This window comes from Miniopterus natalensis, chromosome 2 (assembly GCF_054644295.1).
Source record: "Miniopterus natalensis isolate mMinNat1 chromosome 2, mMinNat1.hap1, whole genome shotgun sequence".
Taxonomy (NCBI): Eukaryota; Metazoa; Chordata; class Mammalia; order Chiroptera; family Miniopteridae; genus Miniopterus; species Miniopterus natalensis.
Window position 1 is genome coordinate 38,279,060 of NC_142082.1, and position 14,544 is coordinate 38,293,603.

The 14,544-nt window shown below is 36.0% G+C and overlaps 1 protein-coding gene across 1 annotated transcript in view; it reads right to left on the bottom strand.

Moving 5' to 3' along the window:
• DNAJC3 (DnaJ heat shock protein family (Hsp40) member C3) overlaps positions 1–14,544 on the bottom strand; it is a 57,329-nt gene that overhangs the window by 24,512 nt on the left and 18,273 nt on the right. Inside the window, exon 4 of the mRNA XM_016224148.2 lies at positions 8,998–9,072. Within this exon, the coding sequence (XP_016079634.1) occupies positions 8,998–9,072 (75 nt within the window). The remainder of the gene's footprint in view (positions 1–8,997; positions 9,073–14,544) is intronic.

Consider the following 14,544-nt stretch of genomic DNA (forward strand, 5'->3'; position numbering starts at 1 on the left):
ACAGAAAACATTTACTGAGAGCTTTCTATGCTCCAGGCACTCTTCTAGGCTAAACCTAAAACCCTAAAGGACATTACAAATTATCTTCATTTTACACAGACGGAAACTAGCTCAAAGTCATTTACAGACCCTACATTCTTAACTGCTCTCTCTTTGTATGCACTGATATCAGACATGCACCTGCTTACTTGACATCTCCAATACAACATCCTAATGGCATATCAATAATAGATCAACACAGAATTCCACTTCCCATTTCCAACCCACTGCCACAACCACTACCACAACCACCACCACCACCACCCATCCTCTTCAATAAATGGCTCCTCTTTATTACTTAGGCCAAATCCTAGGGGCCATGCTCCTTCACCACAGTTTCTTCTTTCCCTTATGTAATTATGAGTCTGAATCCATTTTACCGCTGACAGCTTTGAAACCTTATCCCCCCTCCCTCTTCTGCATCACATCTGAGCAAGATGATAAGAAAGCACATGTCAATCTCTCTCAAAGTGGGACAAGTCTTAAAATTGATGGAGTTTTACCATTCGCCCACAGACATGACTGCACATGCGCAAAAATGGTCTCATGCACTTCAGTTGAGTTATGAGCATTGTTGGTACTATCCATACTGCGTTTAACTGCCATGTAAAATCTTCAAGAAGTTAATGTATGCAGAAGGGCAATGAACAGAGCAGTGCGGTATAATAAAAGTGTAATGCTAAGATTCAAACAGCTCTTTTTACAAGCACAGAATAAAAATACTAAGTTATAAGAAGGCACTCACTGTTTAATTGACAACATTTATTCTTTTATTAGTATATAAAATATTAGTATTTCTTACAACTGATGGCTCCTTATATTTGGTGAATTATGGTATATGATCCAGTATTCTATCTGATTCAAAGAAATCCAGAACAATTGTCAGAATCACAGCACAGAATTCGACGTTATAACCAAGTTTATTGCATGCTTTTAAAAAGTACTATTCCCTCTTCTTCCCACCTCATAATACTTTCATATATATTTTGTAAACTTTGGATGTTTGTGATTTAGTTACCTTGAGACAATATAATCATCCTTTTTGCACTAAAAGTTCAAGATGAACAAATAGCACTGGCTGGTATGGCCTGGTGGTTAGAGAGTTGGTCCACACATGGAAGGGTCTCGGGTTTGATTCCCAGTCAAGGGCACATACCTGGGTTGCAGGTTTGATCCCCGGCCCTGGCTGGGGCATGCGCAGGAGGCAACCAATTGATGTGTGTCTCTCCCTCCCACCTTCTCTCCTTCTAAAAATCAATGCAGAAAATATCCTCGGTAAGGGTTAACAAAACAAAAAAAAAGATGAAAAAAACAATGCCTAAAGTTATGTTGCTATATAGTGGATTTATGTTAGCTGTATTTGTTTTCAATTAACACAGACCACCAACTACCAATGGGGAGTTTATTAAATATCCTTCCATAGGTTTATACTTGATTTAATAATTAAATTGCAGTTGGTACTGACGTTTACCTAATATATGTTACTCATCTAGATCAAAATGCAAGTTTCTAGCTTTGTCAAAATAAAAAAATATAGAAATATGAAATATGCATTTAAATTTACTATTACCTTCATTGTATTTGGATGTCATGGAACACTGCCTCAATCTAAGTATTTTCCACTTAAACCCAAAGCATGGTTAGCAAAGATAAACAAAACACTGAACACCAAGAATAGATGAGTTTAAATTGCATTTACTGTATGCTGGACTGGGAATAAAAAGGAAGAATTAGATTACAAATTATTAAATGAGTTGCTGAGAATCAAAGGTTTTATAATACGAAGAAAGTCAAATTTTCTAACCCATCCTTCTCCCCTAAATAATTTCTCTCTGGGCTCCTGTCTCAGGGAATAGCATAAATATGTATGAATTTCACCAATCTAAAAACCTGGGCATCATACTTAATTTTCTTCTCCCTTACCCCAATCATTGCACCTCTCTTGAGCCAAACTCCTAAATGTCTGTTTCTCTCAATCCCCAACTACTCTAGCCTAATATTTGGCTTCCGTGAGGTCACACTTGTATTACTTACTGCAACAGCTTCATCAACAAGCTATCTGCTTCCACCCTTGTCTTCTTTCAACCAATTCTTTGGAGTGGCCTGGATTTTACTGAAGCAAATACCTGATCATGACACTCTCAACATAACCCATCTATGGCTAAAAATATGCAGCTCCTAGCACTACATATGTTCTCTTTGCAATTAGACATCTGCTTCCCTGTCCAGTATTCTCAAACCTCTGGCTCTGCTCTTAATGGAGGCATATTTTTTTAACTGACAGGTTTTGTCTTGCCTCCGGCTTTTGCACAGGCTGCTCACCCTCTGCAGTGATGGTCCTCCTATCCACCTTGCTAACACAGATTCATTCTTTTAACATTCATATTTGAAACACATTCCCTCCTTTAGGAAAGCCCTTCTTGACTCCAGACCCCCAAATCTCAGCTAAGTTGGATGACCCTTCTGTATGTTCCCATAGGGCTCAATCATAGCAGCACTCAGTATATGGTATCATATTTGCCTGATTAGTTCTCACCAAGTATAATTTCTCCAAAGGCAGAGACTAGTTTTCTGTCAGCAACCCTTTAACACCTACGACTCTGAGTAGCAAACAATATGCACGGAAATGCTGCTAAACTAACAAATGATTTTATGCACTGGTTACAGAGGAGTCACTGATAGCTACAGACAAACTAAACTACCTAAGATCCTGTTTAGGACTAGGACAGCTGGTATGGACCTGAGGTGATGCCTGTTTACAGGAGACCCTCTGGCAGCAGAGTAACCTGTATACATAAAGTATGAGATTCTCACTGTAGCCCAGAAAGAGATTAAGCATATTCAAACTTTTGTTCCATTACATAAAATGTAGCTGAAAATATCTACCTGGTTGTACATAGTTCTTTATTAGTAAGATGCTATCTTTAGTATATTTAATAGGTTGGCTGGTGCCTGCTCTTAAATACCATTAAAAGCTCATTTAACCAAGAACATATAAAAGCAAACAAGTTATTATATATAATCTGTGTTCACAAACCTTTGAAAATTAAAGTGTAAGAATTCTTTAACTGGTAAAGATAAAATATAGTCATAACATTAAAATGTTCAAGCCACACCCAGAAATAATCCATTTTATGATTCCAAACAATAGATAGAATCATGTCATCTATTCAATTTCTATGCTTCACAAGGAGAAAAATGAGGTTCCCAGAAGGTACGATTTTCTCAAAGCCACTTTATACTTTCTTTTCAAGAGGTAACCAATATAAGTTTTTGCATGCCTTCCCAGAGGCTTCTGTCGATATGCAACCAAATGCATGTTTTGTCACTTCTTTACACAAATAGCAGCAAATGTTCTGCACTATGTAAAACACATACACGTTTGAGTCCTGTGCCCAAATTCTGTAGGAATAGCCTTCATAGGATGCATACGAACAGTTACTAATTACAGTAGAGGCAAAACAGTACAGTACTTAAGAGTGCAGGTTCTGGAATCTTAAAACCGACTTTAGGCTTACTCGTGGTGTAACCTTGGGCAAGTTACTAAACCTGTCTAAACCTCAATTTCCTCTTGTAAAATGAGACTAAACCTGTTCTGGAATCTTAAAACCTACTTTAGGCTTACTCGTGGTGTAACCTTGGGCAAGTTACTAAACCTGTCTAAACCTCATTTTCCTGTTGTAAAATGAGACTACAGTAGTCTCTTCCCCATCTGAGGGGGATACATTCCAAGACCCCCAGTGGATACCTAAAACCACGGAAGTACATTATGTTTTTTCCTATACATATATACCTATAATAAAGTTTACTGCTTCTCTTTGGCATATCCTAATTGCCAGCATCACTACTCTTGGGCTCTAGGAACAATCTGGTAAAGTAAGGGTGACTTGAATACGAGCACTGCACTACCTCAACAGTTGACCTAATAACCAAGATAGCTACTAAGTGACTAATGGGCTCGGAACATATACAGTGTGGATATACTGCACAGAGGGATGATTCACACAATTTTTGGACCATAGTTCACCACAGGAGAGCAAAACTGCAGACAAGAGGGGACTACTATACCTATATACCACACCCAGAGGTAGAACAATGATTAAGTAAAATAATCCATGCAAATCACTTAGCAATATGCCCCATAGATCCTGAATGCTATGTAAACCATGACTGAATTACAAAGATCTAAAACTCATGGTTCTTACCTCTTGTTCCAAAACTTTTTTCCTTCAAAATTTGTTGTATTCAATTTTACAAAAAGAAAAAGAGCTATAAGTTTTAATTGCCACTAATACCAATCTAGCAGACATAAAAGTTTTCTGTAGTGATAAATAACATTTGTACAAAATTTTTATTTTGCCTTTTAACTTTTTCTACATCTAGGTCTATAAAGCAACACCATACATAAATAATTCTTGTTAATAAATATTATTCTTTCATATTGACACAATATTCTCTAATAGTTTCCAAAACAAATTGAGATCCAATAAGTATCTTTGGGCAAAATGGGTTTTTTTCATAATACAGATTTTCCCCCCCACAAAAGTTCTGTTTATATCTACAATGTTAACAGTATTATATGACTGGAAACATTTCCTTTAAGTCCCACAAACATTAGGCTCTATAATATTTATTTTTCTAAACTTAACAGATAGTGGTCCCTCGAAATAGCTCGAATGTTCACCTCTTCACTTAAAAAGACTGAATATTGGAGATACTGGCTTTGGCTTTGTATCTCTGTGTTTTCACCTGATAACATTCTTTTATTATTTGTACAGTAGGATCTAGGTTCTAAATACTTAAAATTTAATCCTATATATGTTAACTGATAAGTTCTTCTCAATATTCCCATTTTATGGTCCTATTTCCTCCTCTGCCACCCACACTCTTGGGACACTGTACTTACTATCTGGACAAAGGATATGAATGTGAGATTTTCTAATTATTAATCTGAATTTTAAATCCACACATTCCAGACAACCTAGATGTACTTCAAGTAAAACTTAACATAAGCCCTGGCCAGTGTGGCTCAGTTGGTTGGAGCATCATCCTGTAAACAGAAAGGTGGTGGCAGGTTAGATTCCTGGTTGGGGCACATACCTAGGTTGCGGGTTCAATCCCCAGCCAGAGCTCATAAGGGAGGTAACTAATAAGTGTTTCTCTCTCACCTCTTTCTCTCTCTCTCTCTAATCAATGAAAAACATCCTAGAGTAAGAATTTTTTTTTTTAATTTTAAATACTCTAAAATATGTGAATTCTATACTTGTATTTTTCTCTAAACCAAATCCAATCTAATCATAATTATTCTTATATACAACAAAACTGTTACATAAATTTTTAAATGGCTTCTTCAGTGTTAAGATTTAACTCCCTCCCATTTGTAATGCCCATTAAGATTTTTCTCATAGAATTAAATACAAGCTGAGTACTTTCCTGATGAAATGATCATAAAAAGATTTTTCAATATGAAACCTGAAATTAAAAACACAGTACCATTTAAAATCACTCCAGGAGAAAAAACAAAATTAGGTAAACAGTTAACAAGTGGATCTATGTGCTGTAAGTTACAAAATGATGATAAAAGAAATCAAAGACCTAAATAAATGGGAGGCCAACTGTGTTCATGGATTGGAAAATTCAATATATCAATTCTCCCCCAAATTTACCTATAAGAGGTTTGTTTCAATTCCTATCAAAATATCAGCAGAGCTTTTAGTACACAGACAAGTTTATTCTAAACTTACATGGAAAGGAACAGGCTGGAGAATAGCTATAACAATCTTAACAGAGAAAAATAAAGTGGGGAAGAATCACTCTGTTATTAACATTGAGCTATGATAATTAAGAGAATGTAGGAATGGCAGAAACATAGATCAATGGAACAGAACAGAGAATGCAGAAAGATACCCACACAAGTACAACTAACAGATTATTTTTAAAGGTGCGAAAGCAATTCAATAAAAGAGGAAAAGCCTCTTCAAAATGTGGTGCTGGAACAATAAGACATACAGAGGCAAAAGAAATGAACCTCAACCTAAACCTCACACGTTACACAAAAATGAACTCAAAATAGATTCTAGACTAAATAAATGTAACACATAAAACCATAAAGTATATAGAAGATAACACAAGAGAAAAATCTTTGAAACCTAAGGTTTGGTAAATAGTTCTTAGGCATGATACCAAAACTCACAGGAAAAAAGGAAACATAAATTGGACTTCATCAAAATTTAAAAAAACCTTTGCTCTCTGAAAGACCCTCTGAAAAGTTGACAAAACAGACTGGTAGAAAATATTTGCAAATCACATATGTGATAAAAGTATCTAATATAAAGAACTCCCAAAACACCATAGTGAAAAAGCAAACAATCTAATTCGAACATAGGCAAAAGAGGTGAACAGACATTACACCAAAAAGGATTTACAGATAGCAAATAAGCACATGAGAAGATCATTAGCCATTGGGGAAATGTGAATTAAAACAATGTACTATCACTACACACCTCTCAGAATGGGTAAAAAAAAAAAAAATTGTGGCAATGCTAAATACTGGCAAGGATGCAGAGGAACGTAAAATGGCTCAGTCACTTTGGAAAGCAAGTTGGTGGTTTCTTATAAAACTAAACATGCAACTACAACCCAGAAATTGCACTCCTGGGCATTTATTTATCCCAGCAAAATGAAATTTTATGTTTATACTACTACCTATATGAATATGTTCATAGTAGTTTTATTCATAATAGCCAAAAAGTAAAAACAACACAAATGTCTCCGTTAATGAATGGATAAATAAAATGTGTCCTACACATACCATGGAATACTGAGCAATTAAAAGGAACAATCTAAGTGATATATGCAACAATCTGGATGACTTTCCAGGAAATAATGCTGAGGGGAAAAAAGTCATTTCTAAAAGGTTACATACATTTGAGTCCATGTATACAATATTTTTGAAATATCAAAATTTAAGAAATGAATAACAAATTAGTGGTTGCTAGGAGTTATGGATGAGGGGCTGAAGGATTATGGAAAAGAAATGGGTGTGGTTATAAAAGGTCAATAGGAAGGATGTCCTTGTGGCAATAAGCTGTTCAGTACTTTTGACTGTGGTGGTATAGAAAAACTATAGAATACAGAGAAATGAATACTAGTAAAACTGGCAGAATCTAAGTGGACTGGTAGATTGTATCAATGTCAATATCTTGGTTGTAGTACTGTACTACAGTTTTATAAGATGTTTTCATTGGGGAAAACTGGGTATTGGGTAAAAGGTACAAAAAGCCTCTGTGTTAATTACAATTTCATGGGAATGTACAATTACCTCAATGAAAATTTCAATTAAAAATTAAATATTCAGTACAGATGCATATTCTCATGGAAGAATCCCGTAACAATAACAACAAGGGTAGTGTTAAGAACACACTAGCAGGAGCATGACTGTCAGAGAACAATCTAACAGTGAAAAGTCACATGAAAGTACCCCATCTTGTTTCTGAGAGGTTTTAATATTGATAACAGAAAAGGCATTAATTAACTCAACACATACCCAAAGTTCCAAAAACTCTCTTTTCCAAAGCCCACTAAGGATAAATTTATGCTAAAGCTTCATTCTAAATTGTGTTATTTCTAAAAGGCTCCCCTAATGTGGTGATTGGGGGAAAAATTCTAAGTAATATATTTAAGTATTTGTTAAAAAGAAAACACATTCTTATGTTTCATCATTTATTTATCAATTCAGCAAATTTTTATACAACACTTGCTATGTACAAGGGACTGGAAATGTATGCTCCCAGCACCTTCGCATCTCCACCACCTGTCCTTCAGCCTGCCCTCAAGTAGTAAGGAAGATTAGATAAACAGAAAATTACATCCAATGTTATCGAGACCATGAGACAGGGTTCTGGTTCAAAAAAATTATAATGCTTTTTGGATTTTTCTGCTTACGACTGAGTATGCGGTATGGTTATGAAAATGTTAGAAATTGTAGTCTTCTTGTCATAGTGGTTATCATCATAGTAACTAAGCATTTTGATAAACCAAAAAAGGCAAATAATGAATAATGGACTCTACATATATGCCCTTTCTAAACCATTCCAGAAACAAACCAATGGAGAAAAAAAATGCAGGTCTTAAAACAAGCCCAATGAGGGCATAAAGACATTGGGCTGGCTATCTCTCTCTAACTCCTTTTTCAAGACATACCCCCTTCAATTACATATTATCTGTACATCCCCCCAACAATCCAAAACACTTTACACTTTTCTTGAACAGAACTCAGATATTTTATTTAACACTATAGATATACTGTCTAGTAAAATAAAGGTTAAATGAACAAATGAAGTGGGAATACAGAGCTCTCTGATCTGTTCCCCCAGTTTCATAACTTTTCATCTCTGCCCTGTCGGTATAGGATCTTTCAGTATAATAATACAAGGCTAGTTGTGAAAGGTTGCGAACATTAGCAAATAAAACGTCAGTTTGTCATAGAGACTTTGGACTTTACTCTGCCATCTTGATGGAAATCCTCAACAACACTTTACGCTTTGTAAAGTAGCCATATGGGAAATGCAAAATTCCCTTTTAAGAATCGGTTTCATCACTCCTTTCAAATCAAATAAAGGGATTCCCAAGTCACTTTAGAGGACTTCTGGAATAGCTCAGCTGACGTCTCCAGATTCTAATAGAAGACAAAACAGAGCATGTAAACTAACTCAGGACATAACTGAGTTAGGATTATCTATTTGTTCCTCAGACTTTACCTACCATCTATTAAAGCGATTCTTTGATGTCAGCCCTAAATATTAATTCAGGAACTGTGATTCTTATATACACAAATCAAATGATTTTTCATTTTAGCTATAAAGTTATTATTAAATATCTTCCTATAAAATATAAATCTAACATATTCACTCAATATAACATGTTCATAGAGCCAAATACAAATTGAACTTAACTTACCACTTTTTTAAAATCATCTTCTGCTTCATCAAGTTTTCCTTGTTTGAGTAATAAGTGACCTCTCTGTAATCTTGCCTAGTAAAAAAAAAAAAGGTGTTCTGAGTACTATGCATTTCTAAATTTGCTTTAAACACAAAGAATAAAACTAACTAATCTAATGAAATATTAATGAAATAGTTATTTTCCAATGCCCATTTGATTTGGCACTCTTAAGAATATTCCCTGGAACCCACAAATATGTGTAATTTTTGATTAAGTATGCTTCCTTAAAAATACTTTCTGCTATATCCAAAATGTTGAAAACATGTCTACACAAAATCTTGTACATGAATGTTCACAGCAATAGTCAAAAAGTGGAAACAACCCAAATTCCCATCAACTAATAAATCAATAAGCAAATGTGATATACCCATACAACAGAATTATTATTCAGCCATGAAAAGGAATAGAGTACATGAACCTTGAAAACATTATGCTAAGTGAAAGAAGTCAGACACAAAAGGCTATATAATTGTATGATTTCATTTATGCAAAATATCCAAATTCCATAGAGACAGAAAAATAAGTGGTTGCCAGGGGCTAGGGAAGATATGGGAATGACTATTAATGATTACAGGGTTTCCTTTTGAGGTGATAAAAATGTTCTGGAACTATACAGTGATGATGCTTGCTTACCCTTGGGAATATATGGAAGGTGCCCAACTTATGATGGTTTGACTAACAATTTTTCGACATTACAACAGTGCAAAAGTGATACACATTACTAGAAACTGCATTTTGAATTTTGATCTTTTCCCAGGCTAGCAACAATGTGGTGCAATACTCCCTCGTGATGCTGAGGAGCAGCAGGGAGTCACAGCTCCCAGCCAGCCAACAATCAAAACGGTGAACCACTGATACTCAACAGTATACTGTTGTCAGTGTTTTTTGGATACTGTGTTTTGTGTTTTGCACCCCATCATGTCCACAAAATGCCCATCTGTGTGCCAGTGTACTTTCAACTATGTATGTTAATGGTGAGTACCCATATACCCATTCTGTTTATCACTTTCATTATTCAATAAAATACATGAGATATTTAACACTCTATTATACAATAGGCTTTGTGTTAGATGCTTTTGCAAAAACTGTAGGCCAGCCTCAGACCGCACCACAGCCCTAGGCAATCAACTCCACAACTGACACTTCTAAAGGGTGGCCCTGGCTAGCACCAGAGTCCCACTAAAATGACTCCCACTACATGGGGTCAGTCCCTGCACAACAGCTTGTCTGCTGTAGTTGTGGCCAGCCCTCAGAGTAAATAAGCCTGAAGGTCAACTGCACCCACTGACATGCCAGCAGCAATCAAGGCCCAACTACAACAGGAAGGTACATATAACCCACAGTGGGGACACCCCTGGAGAGCCTGGCTCAGGTGACCAGGGAGACTGTGCCACTGGGACCCATAGGACACCTTTTACATAAGGCCACTCTGTCAAGACCAGGACACAGAGCAGATTTCCCTAACACACAGAAACAAGCAAAGTGAGGAAACAAAAAAACATGTACCAAATGAAAGAACAGGACAAAACTCCAGAAAAAGAACTAAATTAAATGGTGCACTCTACCAGATAGAGAGTCAGAAATACTGGTTTTAAGGATGCTCAACAAGTGGGAGAAGAACAGATGAACTTGGTGAGAAGTTGAACAAAGAGACAGAGAACATTTTAAAAAAAGGATATAGAAAACATTAGAAAGAACCTATCAGAATTAAAGAATATAATAACTAAAGTGAAGAATATACTAGAGGGAATCAACAACAGATTAAATGAAGCAGGGGATCAAATCAGAAATCTGAAAGAGAAAGTAGTAAAAAACCCCAACTGGAACAGCAAAAAGAAAAAGGTTTTTAAAAATGAAGATAATTTAAGGAACCTCTAGGGCAACATCAAGCATACCACCATTCATATCATAGGGGTCCAGAAGAAGAGAGAAATGGATTAAAAACCTACTTGAAGAAATAATGACTGAAAACTTCCCTAACCCATCAAACGAAATCAACATACAAGTCCGGGAAGCACAGAGAGTCCCAAATAAGATGAACCCAAAAAGGCCACAAAAAGACACCTCATAATTAAAATGCTAAAAGTTAAAGACAAAGAATCTCAAAAGTAGCAAGAGAAAAGCATATAGTTAAGTACAAGGGAACTCCCATCAGGCTAGCAGCAAATTTGTCAAAAGAAACTTTGCTGGTCAGAAGGGATTTACACGAAATATTCAGTGAGGAAAAGCAGGGACCTACAACCAAGATTACTCTACCCAGCGACGTTTATCATTTAAAATCAAAGGAGAGAGTTTCCCAGGCAAGAAAAAGCTAAAGGAGTTCATCACTACCAAACCAGTATACAAAAAATGTAAAAGATACTTTTTTAAGTAGAAGAGGTCAAACTGTGAATAATACAGGAAAGGAAAAAATCTCGCTTACAAAGGCAAATACTTAGTAAAAGCAGTGAATCAACAAATTATAAAGCTAGTACCAAGGTTAAAAGAAGATCATGTGTAATTACAACAATAAATTTAGGAATATACATAAACACACACAAAATAAGTAAAAAACACAGAAAACATAAATGTGGACTGGATAAGTAAAAACTGTACTGATTTTAAAATAATTGCAAACCTAAGTGACCATCAACTTAAAATAGACTGCTTTAAACATAACTTGGTATATATAAAGCACATGGTAACCATAAACCAATAATCTATAAGAAATATAGAAGAAATAAAGAAAAAGGAACCCAGACATAACATAGAAAGTCATCGACATACAAGGGAATAGCCAAGAGAATAAGAACACAGAACTACAAAAACAATCAGAAAACAATTAATAAAATGGCAATCACTACAAACCTATCAATAACTGCTTTAAAAAAAAAAATGGACTACATGCCCGGCTGGGCGTGGCTCAGTGGTTGAGCGTCGACCTAAGATCCAGGCAATCGGGGTTCGATTCCCAGTCAGGGCACATGCCCAGGTTGTGGGCTGCAGCCAATCAATGACTCTCTCATCACTGATGTTTATCTCTCTCTCTCTCTCTCGCTCTCCCTCTCCTTTCCTCTCTCTGAAGTCAATAAAGATATGTTTAAAAAAAAAAATGGATTACATGCTCCAATCAAGTAACACAGGGTGGCTGAAAGGATAAAAAAATAAGGCTGTACATATAATGCCTACAAGAGACCCACTTCAGATCAAAAGACACACACTGACTGAAAGTAAAGGGTTGGAAAAACATACTTCATGCAAGTGAAAATGAAAAAAAGGCTGGAGTAGCAAATTTATATCAAACAAAATAGACTTTAAGAAAAAGTCAGTAACAAAAGACCAAGAAGGGTATTTCATAATGATAAAGGGATCAATCCAACAAGAATATGTAACTCTCAAAAATATCTACACACCAACATAGAAGAACCAAATATATAAAGCAAAAATGACAAACATAAAAGGAAAGATCAGTAGTAATACAATAGTACAGTAGGGGGCTTTAACACCCCATTGAAATCAACAAGGAAACCGGCCTTAAATGACACATCAGATTGGAGGGACTTAGTTGATATTTTAGAACATTTCACCCAAATGCAGAATATACATTCTTTTCAAGTGTATGTGGAACATTTTCCAGGATACACGTATCAGGAAACACAAAAAGTCTCAATAAATTGAACAAGACTGAAATTATATCAAGCATTTTCTTCTATCACAATGGCATGAAACTAGCAATCAGTCACAAGAAGAAAACTAAAAAACACAAGCATGTGGACACTAAATAACATGCTACTAAACAATAAATGGGTTAACAACAAGATCAAGAAGGAAATCAAAATACCTAGAGACAAATGAAAATAAAACCGAAAAGTCAATGGGACACAGCCAAAGCATTTGACAAAATCCAATATCACTTTATGATAAAAAACTCGCAGCACCGTGTGAATAGAAGGAACATAGCTCAACATAATAAAGGCCATATATTCCATGGTGTAAATGTCCCACTGCTTTTTTATCCACTCATCTCCTGATGGGCATCTGGGATGTTTCCAGGTCTTAACTATTATAAATTGCGCTGCTATAAACATAGGGGTGCATAAGTTCTTTCTGATAAGTGTTTTGGGTTTCTTAGGATATATTCCCAGAAGTGGATTCACTGGGTCAAATGGCAGGTCAATTTTTAATTTTTGGAGGAACTTCCATACTGTTTTCCACAGTGGCTGCACCAGTCTGCATTCCCACCAGCAGTGTACCAGGGTTCCCCTTTCTCCACATCCTCGCCAGCACCTGTCATCTGTTGATTTGTTGATGGCAGCCATTCTGACAGGTGTGAAGTGATACCACATGGTGGTTTTAATTTGCATCTCTGATGATTAGCAACGTTGAGCATTTTTTCATGTCTCCTGGCCATCTGTATGTCCTCTTTGGAGAACTGTCAAATCAGGTCCTTAGCCCATTTTTTAATTGAATTATTTGTCTTCCTCCTGTTGAGCTATATGAGTTCCTTGTATATTTTGGAAATTAGCCCCTTATCAGACGTATCCTTGGCAAATACATTCTCCCATACTATGGGGTTCCTTTGTATTTTGAGGATGATTTCCTCTGCCGTGCAGAAGCTTTTTAGTTTGATGTAGTCCCATTTGTTCATTTTTTCCTTTGTTTCTGTTGCCCTAGGAGATGTATCAGTGAAAATTCCACTACGAGAGATGTCTGTGACTTTACTGCCTATGTTTGCTTCCAGGATGTTTTTGGTTTTGCAACTTACATTTACACCATGGAATACTATGGAGCTGTAAAGAAGGATCTCGTACCCTTTGGGACAGTGTAGATGTTGGACCCGGAGAAAATTATGCCAAGTGAAATAAGCCAGGTAGAGAAGGACAAACATCACATGAACTCACTTATATGTGAAATCTAAAGAACAAAGTGAACTGATGAACAAAACAGATCCAGTGACATAGAAGACAGAACAGACTGATGAATCTCAGGGGGAAGGCAGGGGTGGGTGGACTGGGGAAGAGATTAACCAAAAAGTTTATATGCATAAATGAATAGCCCATGGACACAGACAATATAGTGTGGTGAAGACCAGGGGCGGGGGAAGAAGAGGGGGTGCGGGTTAGAAGGGGTCAATGGGGGAAAAAGGGAATATCTGTAAGTCATTCCACAATAAAGATAAATTAAGAAAAAATAAAATAAAGGCTATATATGACAAACCCACAGCTAACACTATAATCAATGGTTAAAAGCTGTAAGCTTTTTCTTTAAGATCAGGAACAAGGCAAGGATGTCTACTTTCACCACCTTAATTCAACATATTATTGGAAGTCCTAAGCATAGCAATCAGACAAGAAAAAGAAATAAAAGGCATCCAAAATGGAAAAGAAGTACAGCTGTCATTATTTGCAGATGACATGCTATATAAAGAACACTAAAGATTCCACCAAAAAACTATTAGAACTAATAAGTGAATTCAGTAAGCAGGATACACAATTAATATTCAGAAATCAATTCGATTTTTACACA